General features: G+C 54.8%; 2 protein-coding genes across 9 annotated transcripts in view; one reads left to right on the top strand and one right to left on the bottom strand.

Annotated features, from left to right (window-relative positions):
• Nfix (nuclear factor I X) overlaps positions 1–20,057 on the top strand; it is a 94,410-nt gene extending 74,353 nt beyond the window's left edge. For 5 of the 8 annotated variants that reach the window (XM_021220672.2, XM_029532761.1, XM_021220673.2 and 2 more), the window contains 4 exons: positions 2,273–2,395; positions 4,295–4,470; positions 12,407–12,498; positions 17,548–20,057. In XM_021220672.2, coding sequence (XP_021076331.1) covers positions 2,273–2,395; positions 4,295–4,470; positions 12,407–12,478 — 371 coding nt within the window. In that variant the 3' untranslated portion in view covers positions 12,479–12,498; positions 17,548–20,057. Of the gene's footprint in view, positions 1–2,272; positions 2,396–4,294; positions 4,471–10,038; positions 10,187–12,406; positions 12,499–17,547 lie in introns of all 8 variants that reach the window. The other 3 variants (XM_021220674.2, XM_029532760.1, XM_029532762.1) reach the window with 2 other exon arrangements.
• A 1,403-nt stretch (positions 20,058–21,460) lies between these two features.
• Lyl1 (LYL1 basic helix-loop-helix family member) lies at positions 21,461–23,597 on the bottom strand. The gene is made up of 3 exons (XM_021220675.2): positions 23,183–23,597; positions 23,000–23,091; positions 21,461–22,283 (listed from the first exon to the last, which is right to left on the bottom strand). The coding sequence occupies exons 1-3, from the start codon at positions 23,512–23,514 to the stop codon at positions 21,871–21,873; spliced, it is 837 nt and encodes a 278-aa protein (XP_021076334.1). The 5' UTR covers positions 23,515–23,597; the 3' UTR covers positions 21,461–21,870.
• Positions 23,598–23,766: the final 169 nt, after the last annotated feature.

Raw genomic sequence — 23,766 nt, 5'->3', positions numbered from 1 at the left:
ATGGTGGGTAGAGCAGACGGCTGCCAAGCCTACAGTGCCATTTATTGAGGGCATGCCCTCTTCTTCATAGATCCCTTGCCTCTAGAGACCTGCGCAGCCTTGTGGTTCCCTGGATTAAATCATCCCCCCAGTTGGGCCCAGGGTTGTGTGTGAGGCCTCTTGGCTTTCTGAGGCAAAGGCAGCCTTTGTTTTGGAAGATACTCAGTAGCATTCCTGGCTCCACCACTAGATGCCAGTAGCAAACATCTACCCCTTCTTCAGTCGGTTGTTTTTGTTTTGCGACAGTCAGGCTGGCCTCACACTCTAAATGCCCTTACCTCAGCCTCCCAAGTACTGGGATTGCAGGGTGCCTCCGGCCAGCCTATTGGATGACTATAACCGTCCTTAGGCGTTGCCTGGTGCCCTCCCTCCCTCCGGGAGACAGGTTTGAAGTGGACTAACCCTAGCCCCGGGCCCAGCGTCACAGAGAAGCTCAGAACCGAGGTTGCAGAAGAGCAGAACTGTCTTGGGAAGCTAGCAAAGAGCAGAGATTCTGTGGAGCCCAGAGGAACTTGCCCAGTGTAGATGGAGCTGGGGACACTCCAGATAGGGCTGGGGACTGGCCTTCATGGTTTGAGCCGGGTGAATGGTAGAGAATGGGCTGAGAGAGCCAGTGCAGCCTCTGGCTTTGGCTCTGCTTCCCGTGCAGAGAGAAGCAAAGCTGACCTCCTGGTCCTGGGCTGAGTGAGTGTGTGGACATGGCACCCTCTAGAGCACCAATGGAGACTGCTCTGTGGAAAGGCACCCCCAGCATGACCTGGTCCCTCACAGGATCTCCCTGTGGAAGGCAGGCCCTGGGTCTGTGTGATCTACACACACCCCAGGGGAATCTCTGGAGGTGGATAGACAGGAAGCTGAGAAGTTTGAAGATTGCTGTGTGCCAGGTCCCAGCCAGACTTGCCCTTGGGCAGGTGACATCTGCAAGGACTGCTGCTAGGGTACCTTGAGGACCCGCTGACTGCCTGTGACTCCATGTTTCCAAGAGCCCCCTCGCCAGGCTTCTGCAGTCTGTCCTCTGTCTGCTCTACCGCCTGCCCATTTCTGCTGCTTCTGGTAGTCCTGCCATGCACTGCGCCCCCAGGATCCCTTACCCCCCAACTTGTCGTCTTTCCCTGGGCTGCGACAAATCGCCAATTAAGCAGCCCAGCTGCAGGATGGGAACAGCTGGGTAGGCACTGTGCAGCAGCAGGGACAGCTGTGCACAGCTGGTGGGGCACTCCCCCCTCCTCATCATGCCAGCTATCAGGTGGTACACAGCTGCCGCCAGATAACACCTCTGCTGGTCGCTGGGAGCTCGCCCTCCCCCACCCCCACTTCTTTCTGTGGTTGAAACTCTGAGTTTCTGTTCTGCAGCCCCCCTTTCCCATCAAAACCAACTAGATTTATCCCTCAAAGATAAGCTCAAAGTCTGCCTCACCTCCACCTTGCCTGGTTAGTCTGGGCATGGCCTTGAAGCTAACTAAGCCCAGGACAAGAGATACTGAAAGAATGTGCCCCTGGGAGCTGTTTGACAGCCTGTCACCTGGATCTGTGCATACTGGACAGAGATGGTGTTGGCTTGTAATCTCTTGACTGTCAAAGGCAAAACCCAGATGGGGTCTTTTTGTACCCCTGTCTCTGTCTAATACCGCCCTTGCCTTTGGCAGCAGGGCAGAGAAGAGCCCCTCTCTGAGCCCTGTGGCCAGGACAGTCCTTGCCTCTCATTGTCCCCAGGGTGCTCCCAGCTCTGGCTCCCGCCTTTGTTCTCCTGTTGCTGCTCTGGAGGGCCTCTAACCGCGCTTTCCCTTTTCCTTCTCTCCAGAAAGAGAGCACTGGTTTCTTCAGGCCAGGGTGTCTTGTCACAGCTCCCAGCCTGTGCGTCCCACCCTTGACGCTCTGGCTCCTTTCATGGCTCTCCAACAGGCATCTATGGGCTCCTTGTGCATCCCTTCCTAGATGCCAGCCCTGCACCCACTTTAATTCCTTTATGGACCGTCAGAAGCAGGATGCTTTCCTCTGCCAGCCACCCTTGCCCAGCATACATACCCTCCCACATGTTACCAGGGGCCTCATTTTCCTCTCTGCAGAAGCGACCGTAGCCAGATTGCACCCCTGAGGTCAGGCCCCAGGAGGAGCAGAGCAGGGCCCGAGGTGGAGGAAGGGCTGCTGGGCGCTGAGGAGAGAAGGAGCGGGCTGCTTAGCTGGCTTCCCACCCCAGCCAGCTAAACCCGCGTGTTGCCGCTTCCTCCCCCAGGCCCTGCTTCTCTAAAGAAGTCAGGAAAGCTGGACTTCTGCAGCGCCCTCTCCTCTCAGGGCAGTTCCCCACGCATGGCTTTCACCCACCACCCGCTGCCTGTGCTTGCTGGAGTCAGACCAGGTGAGAGATGGGGGCGGGGCTTAAGGGGACACCGCGGGAGGCAGCCACAGCAAGGGGCAGCTGGCCAGGTTCAACAGGGGGCCAGGGATCACTCTGAGTCACAGATCTGGGCTCCCCGAGTGGGTCGTGGCACAGCAGTAGGGTGGCATGGGATGGGCAGTGTATCTCTGAGAACCAGGCTGCCCACTCAGTTCCTAGAATCCCTCCCACATGCTAACTCTGGCTGTGTGAAGTCTGTGTTGGGTGCATGTTTTGCACATGCTCACTGGGAGCTGCATGCAGCCTCCCCCTCCCCCACCAGCAAGTAGTTGAGCCAAGTTGCTCTCCTGTGGATTAGAAAGAGCGCTGCTCAGCAGTCCAGGTTCCTGGTGTCTTGTCCTAGAGCAAACTGGCACCTAATCTGGGCCTCCCTGCCTTCCCCAGAAGTGAGGGGCCAGAAGGACAAGGCTCACCATGAAAAGGACTGTCTTGCTGCTCTGAGGCTCTGAGGGCATCTTCAGGCCCTGAGAAGATGCTGGATCTTCCTGAGGGTGGGGCCAGGCAGGATACCCGGGAACCTGGCCCTCCCGCACGTGCTGCTTCCGTCTCAGCACCCATCTGGCAGCAAAGGCCTGGCTTTTGTTTGCACATGGCCCTGTGTCTGCCATGCCTCTCTTCTCTTCTGTAGGACACGACAGGGAGGTTTACCTCCCGGCTTCCTCCTTGGGGCCTCCTGGCTTAGAGCCCAGAGGCAGCCAGCACTGGGGCAGGGTGTGGTGGCCACAAGGTGGGGGCAGGGAGCCCAGGCCTTGAGCAGGCAGCAGGAGGGAGGCAGGCTCCACCCTGCTGCGCTCCATTTTTATGAACTCCAGAGAGAAGCCAAGTTTCCTCAGCCCCCTAATGAAACTGAGAGCAAGAGTGAGCTGATTGGAAACAGACAGGAGGGAGGAGAACTTGAGGAAGAGCTGAGGCCTGTACAGGGGTAGGAACTGTGAGTTCACAGCGGCAGAGCCCACACATGAGGGAGGCCTCAGCACCCACTTACACATTTGGAGTTGTGTGAGTGCCGGGTGCCGATCCTGCACAGGCAGAGTCTGTTTGTCCAGAGACCACGGAGCCGTGGTAATCTGTTGTCCTTCAGGCAGGCTTACACCTAGGGTGAGGCAAGTGAGGTGTTTGCCAAGGGTAAAAAAAAAGGAAAATATCAAGGATGCTAAAAACTCAACCGGCAATAAGTAATATATTAGTGTGCTGTTTCTAAATAGTAAAAACAGTTGCCAAACATAGGGTGATTCCAACACCTGAAATCCTAGCATACAGGAGGCTGAGACAGGAGAATCAAGAATTGGAGGCCCTGTGACTGTCTCAAAAACCAAATAAGAGCAAAAAACTTATGAGAAGCAAATAACGTTGTAGCAGTTTGCTGGGACTGAGACTTGGTGGCAGAAAGCACGCCCCAGGTACTGCAAAAACAAAAGAAAACCAACCATCCAAAAGTAAACAACGAAAAAGCCTGCAGTCAGGCGTGAGGAAGTGAGGACAGCCTGGGCTACAAGAAGCCCTATCTCAACAAACCAACCAGAAGAGCAACATCCTAACCATTTTAAACAGGCCCAACCCTGCTACCCTCGCTGTTCACCTGCCTCAGCTAACCCCCACGCCAGCTCCTGTCAAACAGTAGTTATAAAAGCAAGCAGCTGGCCCTCTGGTACTGGCCTGCCAGTTTATTTTATTTTTTTTTGCATTGATTTTTTTTTTTTTTTTTAACTTAGATGACTGAGGCATTTTGTGCCTGACACAGTGCTTCTGCCCCATTCTGCCTCTTCCTCTGGATCTTCAGCCCTTTTACTGGCCGCCTTGCCTTGCTTTCCCATGTGGCTGTTCTCACACCCTTTCTCTCCCCCGCCTGTGTGCACACAGGGAGCCCCCGGGCCACGGCATCAGCGCTGCACTTCCCTTCCACGTCCATCATCCAGCAGTCGAGCCCGTATTTCACACACCCAACCATCCGCTACCACCACCACCATGGGCAGGACTCGCTGAAGGAGTTTGTGCAGTTTGTGTGCTCTGACGGCTCGGGTCAGGCCACCGGACAGGTGAGTCCAGAGGGCGCAGGAGGCCCTGTAGCCTCATCTCTTTGTCTCTGTGTCTGTCTCTCTGTCTGTCCATCTGTCCGTCTAAGGGCTCACAAGGATAGGGCCAAGAGTCTGGAACATACGTGGAGTTGGAGCAACAGAGAGCCCGTAGAGTTTACCTGTGGTCAGTTTCAGTGGACTTGGGGCCAGGGTCTGAGGATTGTGCTAGGGCCTGTTGGTTAGGGTCGGAGAGTTGGGGCAGCTGTCCAACGCTCCCTTTGGGGCTTCTTGCCCTTCCTGTTGACCTGTGGTTCCCAGCATGGATGAGCCTAAAATTTGTCCAGTTTAGGCTTTGGACCACCACCTCTTCCTAAAATTTAGAAGGTCAAGAATTTGACAGATTCTGGACTGAGTTTGCCTGGCTCATCACTGTTGACATTTGGACTGTTCATTCTTCTTCGTGGTGTGAGGCTGCCCTGCACTCTGTGGGAGGCATCCCGGGCCCCCACCTGATAGATGCCAGGAGGACCTCCTTCCTCCCGGTTACCGCCATCAGATCTGTCTCTGGCTTTCAGTAGGCCCCATGAGAAGCCTGTGTGACTATAGATTCCTATGTCAGGACTCTTAACAAAGGGCTCCCACACTGTCATGGTGTAGAAAGTCCTTCTGATCCACAATTCTGTGCGACAGCGAGGCTCTGTGTATCCCTTCTCTGTTAGCCAGCCCCAGGGCCTGGTCTAAACTCAAGGTGCTCAGCAAAGGGATTATCCAGGAAGATCATGGGCCAGAGATGCCAGCAGGACATGCTCAGTCTCTAGGGGTCACTTGAGATGAGACATGGTGGCCCAGACTTGTGGGAAGTTCTACAGTCCTGCAGCATGCAAACTCCCCAGCTCCTCTCTCAGCTGGTCCAGATGTCAGCAGGAAGATGTTTGAGGGGCTTGGGAAACAAATTGGGAGAGGAATTCTGGAAGTGCACACCAGAGGCAGTCCCGGGGGAAGAGCCATGGCCCTCTGTTGTCCAGCCAGGCTGCCTCGATGTGCTCCTGGAAGAATGGGTGTTTTCTGGTTCTGGGGTAGGACTGGCTGGGCTAGGGTCTGCATCCTGGCTCTCTGTCCGTTCTGGGACTGGCCCTGTCTCCTCGGCTTGCTCCCCCATCCCCACCCTTCCGCTGTCCTCTTCTTCCCTACTTCTTCCCCACAACAGTTTCTCTTGCTGACTCTACAGCTTAGCACACTGTCGGCCTTCCCGCCTCTCTGGATAAAAGCTGCCCATCTTAGAGGGGTAGGAGGGTAGAATTGGCCCCTGGTTGACACTTCAGAGATAGAGCAGACTCCGGAGGGGTGCTGCCTCACCTGCAGGGGCAGCCAGGATCAGAGTCCAGGGAAGCAGGACCGAGGACCTTTAGGTCAATGCAAAGAGCCTCTAACCAGAGGACCTTGAAGAAAGAATGATTTTTGGCTCCTGCCTCCTGAGGACTGGGCACTGAGCCTCTCCTGTCACCTGGCATGTGTAACATGGAACACTCGACCTTGCTGAAGAGTTATTTTCTCAAGACAGCCACCTGCCTCATGAGACGGCAGACAGAGATGTAAGCAGACACCTTGCCGAATGTAACTAACATTGGGGAGTAGGAAATCCTGTCCGGACTTCCTCTGTGACCCGAGACTGAGAGAACACCTGCTGCAGGGACCATGGGACTTGTGAGGGGAGTCAAGAGGTGCACTCATGTTGGGGGAGAGGCTGGCTTCTGGGAGAGCAGAGGCTGCGCTGCTCTTCCTGGCCACTGTAGAGGCAGCAGACTTCAGACTTGGCCTGTGTGAAGAGTCACCCAGAGGCCTCAGCCTTTAGCTTGTTTCAGCAACGGTGGAGCCTAGGAACCTAAGCGTCTACCAGGGCCGTACTCCCAGACTTCTGGTCAGAACAACCGCTGACCTAGAGCCTACAGGAGCACCTCCCTCACCACCTCAGGAAAGCCAGGTTACCGACCAGCTTTTCAGGAAAATATCCATAGTGAGGAAATACAGACTATTGTGGAAGGCTCTCGGGCACCCTAATAGTTCATCCCTCTGCCCAAGACTGAGGTGCTTGTTTAGAAGGTCATGTGGATACAGCATCTAAGGTGATGCCAAGGGCTGGAGGAAGGGTCCTGGGTAGTGGTGTTTCAGAGATGGTGAGAGCCCAGTGGGGATGATGACTCAGGGAAGCAGAATGCTGTCACCTATATGAGGCAAGTCATGTGCTGGGCCAGCTGTAGAGTCCTTTTAGCCCCAACTCAGTTCCTAAGGTAACACGGAGTCAAAGACCTTGGTATTTTAATGCCTTGACTTATATCTCACCTAGAACTCCAATGTTCCAGGCCTGGTGAACATTACTTCTAGAAACCAGTCTGAGGATTCTGACTAACCCTGTCAAGTGGGGTTGTCCTTTTAGACACTCTTGCGGGAGATGAACTCCATGCTGTGTCCTAAAGGCTTGGAGCCTAGAGAGAAGCCACGAGACTGGGATCTGTGGGACTGTTCCATTTCCTGTCTGGGGGAGCATGGGATGAGAGCCAGACGGGCCATAGACACCAGTGGGGGGGGGGCTGCTGCTTGGCTCTCACTGATGCCCCTGCAGGGCTGGGAAGCCTGCCCTTTGGTCCTGATGCTGCCTAGAACCAAAGAGCCACTCTCTAAGGTTGTGTACCTATCACAAAAAACTCCAGGCCAGGTCACAGATAGGGATGCTGGGCAGCCACTGATTGTTTTTGCCAGATGCCCCAAACTGTCATCCTCAGAGTGTGCGGGAATGACAGAAGGAATCGTGTGTCAGATCTAGCAGGTCATGAGGAATAAAGGCTCATAACCAGGGGTCTGGGTCAGGTGTGACCCAAGTGGAGCAAGAGCTGGGCATGGCAGTGCATTTGGGAGGTGGAGGCTAGAGGATAAGAGGATCAGTTATCCTCAGGAGTAAAGCACTTGCCATACAAGTTTAATGACCTAAGTTTGATCCCTGGAACCACGGGGATGGGAGGGGATGAAGTATGGCAGAAAGGACAATGTGGTCCCACAGCATAGCCCTGTGTCCTAGAGTGGGCCAAGCGCTACATGAGTCTGCTGGCATGCTGGAGTCTGGGGTCAGCTGCTCCCACGACTCTGATGAAGGGCCAAGAGTCTCCAAGAATAGGACAGTGAGGGACCAGTATGACTTAGAGACTCTGGCAGGTCCTCGGGTGCTTGTGTGATACTTTCAGAGCAGGCCTTACCGGGTACAGGAAGGAGCTTCAGGCAGGGCACTCTGAGGTGAGCAGGGCTGTCAGCCTGGGTTCTAGAAAGTCCAAGGAATGCAGCATGGGAAACACCTGGGAGAAGAGACAGAGTGTGGGGTAAGAGCCTTGCGTGACCACTGGGGAGAGTGTGTCTTACTTCTAAAACAGTGGGACATTTGAAAGAGAGCTGAGCTACTTTGCTTTGGGGAAAGAGGGCCCGTTAGGCTGCCAAGGGCTCTGGGATCAGACAGATACACGTCTCTGCCTCCGGGCCTGGCCAGTGTAGCAGGTGACTAAGGATGAACTGCTTCCCAGCCCAGAACCTCACTGGATTCAGCTGTAGAATGGGTAGACTAAAGCTTGCTTTGCATCAAAGTTTCTTAGAGACAGTACTGTTAGCTTTGCACAGAGGATGAGCTTGAACTTCTGTCCTACAAGCTATAAGGATATGGATTTGTAGCAACCCATTTGATGCCAATAGTATCTTCTAGGCCTCAAAAATGGCTCTAGATGTTGCCAGTGTCTTCCAGGATGGGGAGCAGAATGGCCTTGGAGTGAGAACTGTTCCCTTGTGAGTAGTTAGAAAGTCAAGCACAACATAAATAAAATGCCTGGGCCATGAGGTGCTCGGGGGGCTAGAGCACCACTCACTAGCAAGGCAAAGGTGGCCCCACGCCTTCACCCCCACAACTACTCCCCACCCCACCCCCGAAGTCTCATTGTTATCAGCCAAGAGTGTGGGGACAGACTAATGCTGGCTGGAGACATCCCACCTCCCTGGAGGTGGGGGCTTTTCCTGGGGTTTGTCTTCCTGTAGGAGGAGCACTGGCCAGGTATAATGGTGCACCCTTATAATCTGAGCACCCAGGATATTGAGGCAGGAGGTTTACTAATTTGAGGGCAAGTTGAGAGAGGAAGACCTCCCTGGGACTTGTGCCTGAGTGACCAGAAGGGCTGAAGTTTGCTCCATAGAGAAAGAAGAGCTGGGGCCAGGCCTCCCTGCACCCGAGCTGCTTGCTGCAGGTGGCCTTGAGGGCTCTGCCCTGAGCAGTATGAGGCAAGGTCCAGGTCTCTCCAGGGAAACTGCGCTTGCCAGTGGCTGGGGAGCCCGTGGTGGTGCGTACTTTCTCTGAAGCCTTGACGCTGACCCAGACACGGTCAGGCATGAGGCCTGGAGGAGAAACCAAAGTTTGAGGCCAAAGAGGGCACAAAAGGACAAGGAATGGATCTTGGTGGCAGAATGTCCCTGGCTCCCGAGGGCATGCGTTATCCAGGGACTTGCTCTTGAAGAACCTCACAGAAGTTGGAGCCACCGGTGGCATATTTTCCTCGCTGGCTGATCTTTATAGAAAAGGCCAGCGTGGGCTGGTGAGATGGCTCAGTGGTTAAGAGCACTGACCGCTCTTCCGGAGGTCCTGAGTTCAAATCCCAGCAACCACATGGTGGCTCACAACCACCCGTAATGAGATCTGAAGACAGCTACAGTGTACTTACATACAATAAATAAATAAAATCTTTTAAAAAAAAAAAAGAAAGAAAGAAAAGGCCAGCGTCCCACTGTTCACAGGCTGAGAACAGGATCCGCTGCAGATAGAATGGTGGGTGAGCTTCTCATGCTTACGGCCTCCTGAGCCACGCTGCCCACTGGGGTGGATGTTGGCAAGCCTGTGAGTCTTGGCTAGTCAGCCAGCCCCAGTTAGGCCCATGGAGGGAATGTGCCTTTGAGACCGTGGAAGTGAACTGGCTTCTCTTTCCTTCTGTGAGCGTGGCTGTTCTAGGTGCAGTGGTATGCATTGCTAGCTGGTTCATTTCTGTGCCTAGAACATCTTGCTTAAAAAATGACTAACCAGCTATGTGTGGTGGCATACGCCTTTAAACCCAGCCCTTGGGAGCCGGAGGCAGGTAGATCTCTGTGAATTTTGAGGCCAGCCTGGTCTACATGGTGAGTTTGAAGCCAGCCAGAGCTGCACAGTAAGATCCTGAACAAAAAGAAAGAAATGAGGAATCACCCGCCGGACACCCCCTTCTTTCCTCCTCTACTCCATAAGAGGAAAAGAAAGAAAGAAAGAAAGAAAGAAAGAAAGAAAGAAAGAAAGAAAGAAAGAAAGAAAGAAAGAAAGAAAGAAAGAAAGAGACAGAGAGAAACACCCAAGAGACCAAATAGAGGCCTTACACCCTCCTCCATCCTGTGCCTAGAGGAAAGGACCCTCCCTCCCACTCCTGCATCTTCCATCGGGAGCGCCTGCTCTCAGGAGCAAGCGGCCGGCCGCGCAGGGGAGCGAGCGTGTGTCTGTGTGTGATGTGCCTTCATGCGTCACTCTATTTATGTTGTTCGCAGCCCAACGGTAGCGGCCAGGGCAAAGTCCCGGGGTCATTTTTGCTACCGCCGCCGCCTCCAGTGGCCAGACCTGTGCCCCTTCCTATGCCTGATTCCAAAACCACCAGCACGGCCCCAGACGGCGCCGCCTTGACTCCTCCATCACCTTGTAAGTGGACGATGAAACCGATACCACAGCGCCCAGCATCCCTGGCCCATCTATGCAGTCTCCACTGCAAAGAGAGGAGCGCCCCCTCCCAACAAAGCCCCTACCCAGACTGCCTCAGAGCTCCCAGCGGAAGAGCAGGGTTGAGCCCTGGCCACAGCCTCGGGGCCTCAGTTACTCCAGCCAGCACCCCATGAGCCCTGCCCACTGCTCCCAGCCAGACCCTGGCCCAGGCCCCCCTGGGGGGCGGGAGGGAGAGTGCAGTGGGGCACTGGGCCGGGGGTGCTGGTGCGGGTAGGGGGGCGGGAGGCACAGTCATGCCATCTTCATGCCTGATTGCTGCTTTTGTTTTTGTTTTTGTTTTTGTTTTTGATTTTTTGGTTTTGTTTTTCAATTTTTTGTTGTTGTTGTTTTGTTGTTCCCTTACACACACCAAAACAAATTAAATGTGACCACAAGGTGATGCCACTGCCATCTTCTTTTTGCCTTGCCCCCTCACCTCCATCTGGTCCTTTGGGCCTCTGAAGATGCAGAAGGCCTGCTTCCAATGCCTTCTTCCCTCCGTCTCCCATTTGGTTGTTTCTTCTTCTTCTTCTTCTTCTTCTTCTTCTTCTTCTTCTTCTTCTTCTTCTTCTTCTTCTTCTTCTTCTTCTTCTTCTTCTTCTTCTTNTCTTCTTCTTCTTCTTCTTCTTCTTCTTCTTCTTCTTCTTCTTCTTCTTCTTCTTCTTCTTCTTCTTCTTCTTCTTCTTCTTCTTCTTCTCCTTCTTCTTCTTTTTCCCCCTTTCTCCCCTCTTCCCATCCTCCCATACCTTCCCTTCTCTCCCCTCAGTTCCTTTCCCAGGTTGTAAGTTCCAAGGAGAAGGGGTGGGCACTGGGTCCTGGCTTCTTTTTCTCCCTCCCTCCTTCCCTCCCCCTTCCCCCACTCCTTCCCCCTTCCTTCTTCCACCCCCCCCTTTTAAATCCAATGACAAATGTTGCCAAAGGGAAGAGAAGAAAAATCTAAGTGGAGAGCTAGACCCAGCTAGACCCGACGTAAAGGACAGGAGAGGTGAAAGGCAGGCGGCGCACTGTCTTGGGCTGGGACAGGGGTGGGCAGAGCTGAGCTGGAACTGTGCAGAAGTGGGTGGGAGGGTGGCCCATGTCAACACTCCTGTCCGTTGGCGCTCTCTGTCCTTCTCTCCCTCCCGTGGTTTGAGTTCTTTCCCCCTCCCTGCTCTCTCCATGCCATCTTCTCATTTGCATATGCCATTAGACATGATCACAGTCACTGGAGGTGGGCAGACTGGGGGAGGGAGCCAGGCTGGGGCACACTTCTGGACAGAGGCAGACAGAAACTGGTGAGCATTGTCCTGGATGTGTCTGGTATAGACAGGGGTGGCTTCCCAGGCAAACTGTGACACTCCATTTTCCTCTAGGGACTGTTTCCCACCTGTCAGGTTCAGCTGAGTACCCCAGAAGAGATCAGGGGTGTTGGGTTCATTTTTCCCCTGGGGCACTGGACAGCTGCCCCCCACCCCCAGGTGGCTGAGCTTTGGGGCTCTGTCTGTGGCCTCTTTCTCTGTCACCTGGCCTAGCACACTAGCTCATTGATGGGAAGACAGTGGCCTGTGCCTCAGCTTCTCTGCCACAGCACGAGCCAGGCAGCCAGGCCACAGGTTCTTTTGTGACCACTCCTGCTGGCTCGGCCCGCCACTGGACCCCTGTGAGTTCCTGAGCCACTTGCCAACCGATGGGACTGCCCAAGGTGGTAAGTGGTACAGCCCCTGTGAGGCTGTGGGGCTGGAGAGGTGGCCTGTTTGAGAGGGCCATTGCCCAGCCAAGCCAGGCTGCTCCAGGCTGCCCGGCTTCCACCTTTGCACTGCCCTTCTACAAGCAGAAAAGCTAGGGACTCCACTGGTAAACCTGGTGCCAGCCATTGTTTCAGTAGAGGACAGAACTAGACCCAAGGGGCTTCAGCTGCAGCCTCAAGGGCCCTTCCTCACCCCAGCCTTGACAGGCTGAGACAGGAGGGTATGTGTGTGTGTGCTCCTGGTCATGGAAAGGAAGGGCTTGGAGCCTGGCCTCCCTAGCTGCAGCCCCTCACTCTTCCTTCCTGCTGCCAGTCTACCCTGCAGCACTCTAACCCAGTCTCTCCCTTTCTCAGCCGCCCAGAGAGGCAGTGCCCAGGTGGGTCCCATAGCCTGACCTGGTCTCTCCCTCTCTCCGCTCCCCTGCTCCCCACAGCATTCACAACGACAGGCGCCTCCTCTGCCAACCGGTTTGTCAGCATCGGATCCCGGGACGGCAACTTTCTGAACATCCCACAGCAGTCTCAGGTAGGAGATGCCTGGGTGCACACAGAGGTGTGCAGGAGGGGAGTGTGCACCCAGTCTTGGGGAAGGCTGATTCTTGGGAACTGCACACCCAGGCTTCTGCCCAGCTGAGCAGCCTCCCTAGGCAGCCTCAGGCTCCCTGGCTAATCAGCTAATTGGATAATTAGCTCTAACAGCCCTGGACCTGGGAAAGGCAGCCCAAGGCCAGAGGCCTCTGGGCCATCCTGATGGGGCAAAGATGAAAGAATGAAGTACTAACTGTCTCCTGAACCTCTTCCTGTCCTGCCTAACCCTGGCCCTCCCTGTTTGCCCAGCACTGGGTGGGGTAGATGAAGGTGGAGGAGGGACAAAGTAGGTCTGATGGGCTGCATGCCCTCAGATTGGCAACAAGGAAGAGCTGGCTACAGCCCTGGAGACCTCTCTCCTAAGTCACCATAAGCCCCATTAGGAGGAAGGTCAGGATGCTGGAGCCCGCAGTCCCTGATGATACCACCCCTACTTCTCAGAAGAAGAGAAGCCGAACTTGCCCTCCAGCATGAGATCCCCAGACTGCCTTGAGAAAGTACATGTGCACACATGGACATCTCTTGTATCTAGAAAGGATGAGAAGAGCGGGCAAGAATCCAGGACACTTGGAACACAGGGAGGACCCACCTCAGGAACAGGCCAGGGCCAACTTTAGAAGGCCAGGGCTTTCAAAAAGGACACACCAATGTTCTTCTTTTTGTAAATTTTATAAAAACACTTCCTTGCTGGCTTCCTTGGCCCTGGGAAATCCACCCCTGCTCAGAGCCTCCAGGCCACCTCTGCTGCCTCCTGCCCCGCCTCTGCCGAGGCCCCAGGCTAGAGAAAGTTTGGTGGCTGGAAGTTTTGTGTGTGTGCTTGGAGGGTCTTTTCTTTTTCTTTCTTTCTTTTCCTTTAACACACACACACACACACACACACACACACACACACGCACGCACGCACGCACGCGCGCGCGCGCGCACACACACACACACACACACACACACACACAACTTAGTCAAACTTCAGAGCTCCCTAGTGGTGAGGAGGGAGGAGAAGGGAACTTCAACCCCCTCCAGCCTCCCACCCCCTTTCCCCAGAGTCACGTCTGACCCGTCTGGTTTCCAGGAGCAACCAGACATGATGTAACACCCAGATGAACTTGAACTTGGGGGTGTTGAGAAGAAAAACAATGGCTCTGAGCAGGGTCTGGAGCCAGCCCACTCTGCTCTGTGCCAGGGAGGCCGAGAAAGCCCTGCTGGCAGAAGGTGGGAGGGGGTGCCAGAGGAAGGGACAGCAGGGGCCTCCCCTCCCAGCACTGGGCTGGCACCATGAGCTAGCAAGCGAGCGAGGGAGCAAGCCTAGCCGGGCTCCATTGCTCCCTCCCTCTCCCCTGAGCCAGTGAGCTTGCTCGCTGCTGCTGGGACCCCTGCTCCCACCCCACCCCCACTTTTCTGTCTCCCCACTCCCTCGGTTTTCCCTCCTTCACTTTCTCTGCTTGCTTGACTTGGATGTTTTGAGGCCAAGTCAGAGTTTGAGGCAAGTTTGGGAAACAATTTGTCTCCCCCCCCCCCACTGCCTTATATCGAAGGTGGGGAAATAAGTCCTCACTGATCCAGGGCCCTTGACTGACTGGTCAGGTGTGTCTGGGGATCATGGGGAAATGAAAGTTAGACACTCCAGAGCAGGAGCCCTTGGGCCTGGGGGCAGGCAGAAGGCAGTAGGGGGGCAATCAGGAGTGGTTTCCACAGTAACCAATGACTTTAGCTGATCCTTGGAGCACCAGATGGAGACAGGACAATAGAATGAGGGAAGAAAAGAAAATTTTGGCAATTTTATCATTCTCTAAACAGTTCTTTTTAACTTAGTCTTAATCAATTTTGGGCCCAGCTTGGAAGTCAGGGAGAGGGTAAGCAGAGAAAGTTGGACTGGCCTTGACAACAGACCCCTGCTCCCCAGGCCTGGGTGCAAGCCCTAAGTCCCCATCCCACTCTTGAGACTATAAAGCTGTATAGTACAGGAGCCAGCTCAGACCTTGGTATGCCCCCCTCCCCACCCTCCGTGTCCTGGGTGACCTCCACCAGCCTGTGTCTGTCTGTTAGGGAAGTAGAGGAAGGGTGGCTCCCGTGGCCTGGAGCAATGACATAGGAGTCCACGCTAGCTAACCCTTAGGTCCCAGCGAAGCCCAGAGCTAGAAGCCCAGAGCTCTGCCGACTGGCCTCCTTGTTCTGTGCGGAAGCTCAGTCCTGAGTTTCCACTTCAGCTTCCCAGGTCCTTACCTGGCTCTTAGTGAGTGGACAAGTGGGCTCTGGGCAGCTGCCTGAGAACCCACAGAGGGAGGCGGGCCTCCTTTGCACATCGTGCAGGTACCCAGCAGGCATCACTGATAGGCAGCACCCTTTGCTGTTGCACCCCATACCCACATTTCTGGGTGTCCATCCATTGCACCTGTCTCCTCACCGCTGGCCATATGTAGCAGTGTACATTGAAATTAGAGAAAAACTGGCTGGAGAGACAGCTCAGTAGTAGAGCGCTCACCTGACATTCCTGAGGGACCAGGCTCATCTCCACACCTGACTCCACAAGTCGCAGTTCAAGCGTCCATGCTCATAAACCATGACACTATTAGTGACTGCCTCAGGCAGCACATCTCAGATATCACTGCCACAGAAGATTCTAGAGGCTCTTTGAAGATGGAACTTTATTTTGCTTTATTTGTGTGTGTTCCCGAGTGTGTGTGATGCCCAGATGTGGATGTGTGCACCACTGAACGCACGCATGTGGGGATCAGAAGACATTTCTTTTCAGTCACTTCTCTCTTTCCACCTTTAGGCTTAGGAATTGAGCTCAGGTCCTTACATGGCTGGGACTAAAGGAACAAGATACTGCCTCTCCAAATCCATCGCTAATTCTTGTGTTTAATGACCCTGTTTCACATGGGCACTTAATGCAATCCCAAACCAGAGCCTGAGGGGCAGAGTCCCGCATGAGCTGATCAATATTGGAATAGTAATGTTTTTCCTTTTTTGATTTGGTTTTTAATTTGGTTTGGTTTGGTTCTTTTTGGTTTTTTCAAGACAGGGTTTCTCTGTATAGCCCTGGCTGTCCTGGAACTCAGTCTGTAGACTAGGCTGGCCTTGAACTCAGAAATCCACCAGCCTCTGCCTCCCAAGTGCTGGGATTAAAGGCGTGCGCCACCACCGCCTGGCTTTTTTTTTTTTCTTTTTTAAATAAGAGTTGGAACCCAGGGCCTCAGATATGCTAGACAAGGCCATGCTCTTAGCCGCAATAGTGGTGGGGTTTTTATTTTTATTTTGTTTTTGAGCCAGGATGTAATAGACTGACCTCAAACTTGATCCCTTTGTGCATCCTCCTGTGTGTTGGAATTACTAGCAAGTTCCATCACACCTAGAGCCAATAGTATTTTTTGTTTCTCTGAATTTCAATGCGGCGCCTGACTCTGTAGCCCAGGCTGGCCTAGGACTCACTGTGAAATCCTGTACTCAAATTACACACAACCTTCTTGCCTCAGTCACTTCTAAATTCTGAGATTACAAAAACAAGCCACCAATTTTGGCTTCTAATAGTGTGTTTATTTTTGAGACAGGGTGTCTCAATGTAACCCTGGCTGTCCTGGAACTCACTATGTACACCAGGCTGGCCTCCAACTATTGAGAGATCCACCTACTGGGATTAAAGTCATGTACTACCATGGCTGGCTCCAGCAGTATTTTAAACATTGTAAATTTTCACATGAAATTCTGCCTGGATCTCTGGCTTCTTTTGAAAAGTTGGCCACTCCAGGAACCTGGCACCTTCACCCCAATTTAACAGACTGGACCCTACCTAGGCAGAGCACAGACATTCGCATCCAGCCTGCTCATAGTTGGTGCCCATACAGCAAATAGGATCACAGGCTCTTACCCACTCCCTGCATTTGAGTTCTGTTGCCTGAGGACTGTGTCTATAAGCAGGTCAAGATCACACATTCTGTGTGTGCCTGGCATCAGTGTGGGCTTGGGACAAGGGTGGAATGAGGAATCATCTGGTGTGTAGAGTGTATATCTTGTGTGTGTTTGTGTGTGTGTGTGTGTGTGTGTGTGTGTGTGTATGTCTGTCTGTCTGTCTGTTACTGTAGACCCAAGTCCATGAGATAAGAGCTCCAAAATGATATCCCTAGTTGCAATATCACGGATGCTGGGATGGTACTGCCAGGTATACCCAAGCAGGGAACAGGTCTTGAGAAGAGCCCTCCACTCACTTTTGGACTGGAAACCAGACTCAAGCCTTTGATAGAGGGCGTTGCCAAGCAGCCAGCCCCAGGGGTCCACCCTGTGTATACTGTGTGTTCACTGCCAGCAGGGCCCTATATACGGGAAAGCAGCGCCCCCTGCTGGCTTCCCTGGGGAAGCAATATCCACCATAGGGTGCTTCAAGCTCCTTTCCCAGTCTGGTGTCCTAAAGGTCCACGACCAGTCAGGGTAGGTGGGCTCTGACCCCCTCCCCCAGTCCTGGCCCTAGTAGAGCTGAAGCCATGTGGTTCCCTGCCCCCAAGTATTTCAGCCTGAGGGACGGGATGTTGGCTGGGATGTGCAGACGTGAATTTCTGCTTTTAATCCAAAGGGATAGAAAGAAAACTCAGCAAGAACTCAAGCTGGGCCACCCCCACCCTACTCCCCCAACCCCTGTGGATACAAAAGCCCCAGCCTGGCACCCTCCCCACCTTCCAGGTCCCACACAAAAACCTAAACAATTGCAAACATGGCCAGATCCCAGGTCTGTGCCAGTGCCAGCCATGGGGGTCCCACCCGCTGGGCACCGTGCCCACGGGAAGGCCAGCTGGACTCTTGCACTGGGGTCTGGGGGGGATTCCCTCAGAGGGTGGAGAGAATGATTTGGCTTCCTGCATTAGGGTCTGATGCTCAGCACCCTGGCCCCTCCTCCCGAGCTCACTGTAGAGGTTGGGGATCATGGGGGGGGGGGCAAGATGAGAGTTGGGACCCCAACTGTTCTCACGGTCGATTTTTTTTTCTAATCCCATTACAGTCCTGGTTCCTCTGATTAAGATCAACAAAGAAACAACTAAATTTTAAAAAGAAAAAAAAAAAGAGGTTCCTCAAAATGGGGGAGAAGAAATTTTGAGGCATGGAAATATCCCCCAGCCCAGCCCCACCGAAAAGCAAAACTTAGACGTCGTCAGCCACTCAGCCCTTCCCTCCTCCAGCCCTGGTACCCCTGTGTTCCAAAGCCGCCCAGTTCTGGGAGCCCTCGGAAAGGGGTCTCAGCGGAGCTGTACACCAGCAGCCAAGCAGAAAGAAGCATGCTAAGCGGACTCTGCTAAGCAGAGGACAAACAGAAAGAAAGGATGCAACAAGACTGCCTTCCTCCTACTCAGCCAGGCCTTCCCAGGAAGGAGCAGCCAGCTCACTGGCCGGCCACCCCCGGCAGTTCCTGGGGACCCCACCCTCCGCTGGACTTAAGCTTCCCTAGGAGCCCAGAGGAACAGCTTGTAACAATAGTAGACATTCGAGCTCCCCTCTGGACTTCGTCTCTCCTCCCTCTCCCTCTCTCCCTTGCCCTTCCTGGGAGCCTCTGCTCAGGCTTCTGGCCCCCGCTGCTCTGGACCAGGCTAGGGCGTTCCCGGGTGGGTAAGGGATGCTTCTTAGAGCTAGCTGAATTCAGCCTGAGTCCAGAATAGAGGGTCTTCTGCCACCCCATTTTGAACCGCCCTGGCAGTTCTCGGGCTGGACACTCTCTGTACAGCACACAGGAAAGTCAGAATGCTCTGGACTGGATGCCCAGCCCAGCGTAGGCACCTTCTTCCACGCCCGCAGGCCGCAAGGGCTGCTGCCCTCTGCCACGCCCCTAGTGAAGGGAGTCGGCCCCAGGTCGCCCCGCACCCCAGCCCTGCATGCAGGTGCCCTCGCTCCGCCCCTCTGCCCTGCCCCTGCCCTTGCTGCACACAGCCCTCCAGGGGCCGGCTGAGAGTGGAGCAGAAAGGGCCCCGGAGCTGAGCGAGGAGGACAAGGCAGCCTCCACCTGCGCTAGGTAGGCGTCCTGCTCTCGAGACTCTGAGCTCCTGTGGAGGGTGGGGGGATGTCATCCTTTTAAAAGAGTGTTCTGGAGCTTTCTGGTCCCCTTCTCTTCCCACCATGCCCCGTGGCCACTTCTCCCTAGATTTTAGCTGTAATGTCTTTCCTCTTTATTTAGGGGTGGGGCAGTCATTGTTTGGGTCTTTCGCTGTTTGCAGTTGGGAACTCCTCTGTTTGAGCAACTTGGGAACAATTTCGTAACACACCACAGGAAGCAGCTCTCCTCCCAGCCCCCTCCTCCTGTAAGGGATGACGGAGGCTTGTCCAGAGGGTCTTGAGAAGCCCCCTGGGAGGGAGGGGAACGCGAGCACGCCAGCCCCCCCTGCAGGGTGACTGGGCCCCTCTGGCTTGTCTTTCTGTGCCTTAGTCCTCCTTCCCAGCATCTCCCCTCCCAGGCCCGTTCTCAAGGTCATGCGCCTCTCTCCGGTATGAAAACACAAAGCACAGGTCAGGATCTTCCGAAAGTCGGTCCAACATTGCACCACGTGGGGGTGGGTTGTGGGCTTTATTTATTGAGAATCTAGTTGGTGAGGCTGCGGCCCTGAGCAGGCGAATGGCCGCTAGCAGGGAGCTCGGGGCTGCGAGGCGGCTGTCCCGGCGCTCTGTGTGGAAGTTGAGCGAAGCCCTCCCCTGCGGCCGTCGAGGGCCAGGCCGGATGGACATCCCGCGGGGAGGGCCTCCCTGTGCGAGGGGAGGGAGCCCCAGGGTGGGGGGCCGGGCGGGCCGGGCGTGACGCGCGGTCAAAGTGCAATGATTTTTCAGTTCGGTTGGCTAAACAGGGTCAGAGCTAAGAGCTAGCAAAAGAGGGTCCCTGCCCGGCCGCGTGCGCCTCTTCGGTCGGTCGAGGACAGTCGGGCTGTGGGCGCTGAGATTGCGGGGCACACGCCCCGGGCGAGGTCAGAAGCTGCAGGCCAGCTAGCTGGGCCGGGGCCCAAGGTGCCCGGGCGAGGTACCCTCTGGAGGACTGGGGTGGGGTGGTGCTCCTTTCCCAAGTGGTGGTGTGAGGGGCAGGCAGGGACGATGAGGGCGACAGATGTGGGGACGTGTTTAGGAGAGGAAACAACCCACAAAAAAAAAAAAATAGGGGAAATTAACCTTTTTTTTTTTTCATTGAACCAAGTGCAATGCATCAGAGAGTTTTCCTATCTTTGTATGTTAAGAGATTAAGAAAAAAAATTCTATTTTTGTTGTAATGTCCTCGCGGCTCTGGGGACGCTAAAAGAACTGGGCCTGCCCTGCCCTTAGCGGGGATGAAAGCTGAGTGTTTTCTTTTTTCTTTTTTTTTTTTCCTTTTTGATAGTTTTCTGGGTTTTTGTTGATTGGTTTGGTTGGTTGGTTTTTTGCCTTTTTCCTGCGTTGACGAGGATAATCTGGGGTTTTCATTTGTTTCGTCGTTCGGTTTCGGTGGGAGGGCTGAAGAAAACGTTTAAAAACACCTCGACATTAAAAAAAAAAAAAAACCAACACAAGATCAAAAGGAAAAGGACGAGAGAAAATTATTTTTAAGATAATTAAACATAAAAACCCTGGTGCTTATTACATTATAAAGTACGTTTTTAAAAACCCACAAACTATTATACATACGTTTATGAATCAATTAAATACTCTGCACTTGTTAGGAACACGCATATCCCTTCTTTGTTGAGTTTAACGGAACGGGACAGCGGCGTGCGCCCCGCGGCTGGGCTGCTCTGGCCGCGGGTCTCCCCAGGCGCCCCCCCTTCCTCGCCCCCTCCCCCTCCGGGCACTGGGGCGCGGCGGGGGTCCCCGGCCCCCTCCCCTGCAGAGGTCAATGCCAACGAACAAACGTCCCCTTTCCCTCCCTCCCCACTCCGAGCGCCCTTCTTTGAGCCAGACGCCAACTTGACCCTCACCAGCATTAATCAGGAGCGCGCTCAGCAAGTTGGTAGTTTCCTCCCTGACCCCTTCCCGCGCAACACCACTCTTCCCCCTCCCTCCGGGAGGTTCGATGCTCCAGGACAGGTCCAGCCACGCTGACAGGTCGATTTGCCCAGGCCCGCGCCCGCACGCACGCACGCACACAGCCCGGCACATACCCCCACCCTACCCCGCAACCAGCCCTGTCGACTGCCTTACACACCCGCCCCCGCGCTGGCCGGCCGACCTAGTGCCTTGTTCTCACCCCCGTGCTGGCGGAGCGGACGCCGCGCTCTGGGTCCCAGAGGGGCCGGGTGGCTCAGACGACCCACCGTTTCCCCAACCCGACCGTGCTGAACGGACCCCCCACGAGAGAAAAAAAAAAGGAGCAATAAAGTTATGAGAACTTTGTCCCCCAATCGAGAACCCTAGGGGCACCCCAGCCCCACCTCTGCTCCCTCCCACCCCATCCACCCTCGGGGCGTTCCCCCCTGCGCAAGCCAGCTGGGGCCAGCCCCCGCTTTGGCCCCTCTTGGGAGATCCGTGCGCCCCATCAGCACCAGCATCGCGGACCGCAAAGGCCGCCCGTCCCGTCAAACAAGTTTCTTCTTAGGCTAAGAAACGCAGTATATACGAGTATCTCTATATATATAGTACTAATGGATTTGGTGTGCTTCCCCCTTAGCGTCCCTTCCCTCTGCTCCTCTTTCAGCCTGGTCTCCCTTCTCTGCCCTCCAATTCCCCTCCCCCGTCTCTGCACTGAGATACATAAGAAACAAGGGTAGTTTACTGTCTGTTTTGTTTTCTGGGTTTTCAGTGTCCTAGCGGAATGCAAGTAGGCAGCCAGCCCGTCTGTCCCCTCTCCGCCCGCCCCGCCCCGCCCCACCCCCGTCACTGCGCTTCTGTTATACCATCTTTGCCTGACTCTCTTCGGCTTCTCCATTGAATGGCTAATGTGTATGTGAAATAAAGAAATAAAGAAAAACAAATGCAAGAGTGCCTGAGTCTTCGTTGTCGCGGTTAACAGGATCATGGATCAAGCGCAACCAGTTGGGCTTCATGGGGTAGGTCCCACGACACACTTGTCTAGGGTCTTTCCGCCTCCAGCAGGGGGCGTCGATGAGAAGTGCGGAGGCTTCCAGATCCTTCCCTACCTCCCTCAGGACCTCTGGGATCCCATGGCTACTTGGCCTTGTTGATTCTCTGGCCTGGGCCCTGGCAAGAGGACACTGGCAAAGCCACTGCAAGTAGCCTGTGGGAAATTTTTCTTAAGAGTCTGGGGGATCCCTGGCGTCGCCGGTCACCCTTCCAGAACTACAGGGCGTTTCCTCATCTGGGCGACCTGAGATCCTTTTACAGGGAGTTCACTGAGCAGCAGGTGAGACGCCGCTGCCTTGGGTCACCGCACCTCAGGACTCAGGGCCGTCTGCTCCAACTTAATGGGTCGCATTGACCCATTGGGGCCGCCATCGCAGTCCCCAGGAAGCACGGGCTGCGAGCGTGCAGCCTCTATTCTGTGTCCGGCCCCGCAGCGTGCGCTGCCCTCCACGCCCCGGCGCGCAGGTGGCTTGCGGGACCCGGGAGCGCTGGGGCCAGAGGTCAGCACAGCCGCTTGGTCTCGCAGCAGCCGCACCAGGAAGCCGATATACTTCATGGCCAGGCGCAGCACCTCGTTCTTGCTCAGCTTCCGGTCGGGCGGGTGGGTGGGCAGCAGCTTCCTGAGCTCTGCGAAGGCGCCGTTAACGTGCTGCTGCCGCCAGCGTTCTCGGCTGTTGGTGAACACTCGCCGAGCCACCTTCTGGGGTTGGTGCCCTGAGGACCCAAGGAGTAGAGTCAGCGTAGAAGACAGAGGCCTCCCACTGCTGTCCTCACTGAACACCACCAGCACCCACGTGGTGTTTGAACCCAGACTGTGGACTGTGTAGACATTGGAACTGCTGAGTCTGACTAAGCCTTGATGACAACGATGTGATCCCTTGAGAGGTCCATGCTGTGGTTTCATTCCTAGCACGTGTATTTCTGGGTTCTCAGAGGTCCTGTTCTTGCCGGCTGTGGGCCTGAGGGTGACTGGTGGCCTATCTGATGGCTGTGGTTGTGTGGGATCATGCGATGTGGTTGTGGCTGTTATATGTGTGGCTGGGGCTCTGAGGTTGACTGTGGTCTCATAGCTCTGTGTGATCCTAATCCAAGGCTGTCTCTCATGACTGTTTTCAAGGGTCGGGGAGTGTCATCTTGTGGCTGCCATATCCTACTGTGGCCATGTCTCTGGCTATAATGCTTGCTTGTTGGGGACTCACCTAGCCCAGGTTGGCTTCTGAACTGGTTCTCCTGTGTCAGTCTGGAGTACAGGGGTAAGCCCCCCAAGCTAGGCTCAGTACTGTGGGCTTGCATTAGCTATCTCTTGTGTGAGTTGTCCTGTGTTGGGGTGTGTGTGAACCTCCCAAAATGCTTCTTCCTGTGGCAGAGTACAGGCCAATCAGACAGGAGCTGCAGGCNCCCCACAAGCACACACCGAGACACANACTCACCNTCAGCCAAGTCCAGCTCACTATGGCTTGGTCTGCGCTTCAGCCGGCTNTTAGGGAAGATGCTGAAGGGTCCTGCTGGCCCAATGTAGACACTGTAAGGGGTTATGGGTCATGAACACTTGGTAGGCAAAGACCCTGGCCCCCAAACCTAAGAACTGCCCATAGTCCCAGCTGCCCACTGACCTGTTGAGGAAGGGGTGAGGGTGGTAATGTACAGCCAGGGTAGGTGGAGCTCTTCCCAAAGCAGTTAGCTGCAGCAAGGAGGGCCGAAAGGCCCTGAGCTCTGTGGTGGGCATGGCTGCCCCTGTGGGCCTGGTGTGTCCCAGGTTTATCACTGGCACGCCAGGAGGCAACCAGGGGGTGCACGTGTTTCGGTGGTCCACCTCCTCTGCAGAAAGGGGCCCAGGTGAGGCCGACTTAGAGGGAGGGGCAGGTGCTGGGCTGGAGGCACACACCATCTCAGTTTTCTCAGTCATGGCGGAACCCACCTCTGCTCNGGCCTGGGGCGGGCACATGGACCCCACGGATGGAATGCTAACCTGTGGGAGGGAGTGGAGTTACAGGGAAGAAAGGCCAAAGACCATCTTTCATCCCACCTGTTTAACCTGAGCTTTTCAATATAAGAGCACCCTGAGGCGAGAAAGGGATTGGGGGTTCATTAATCAAAGGTAGAAAAGTGGACCTAAAAGGAGGGTCTTCCCCACAAGAGGGGGTGCCTACCAGATGCTAGGCAGCGCTGACCCTGTGAATTGTTTGTAATGGGCATC

This window comes from Mus pahari, chromosome 20, assembly GCF_900095145.1.
Source record: "Mus pahari chromosome 20, PAHARI_EIJ_v1.1, whole genome shotgun sequence".
Classification (NCBI taxonomy): domain Eukaryota; kingdom Metazoa; phylum Chordata; class Mammalia; order Rodentia; family Muridae; genus Mus; species Mus pahari.
Note: the sequence above shows the minus strand (reverse complement) of the source record. Positions and strands in the feature narration are given on the sequence as shown.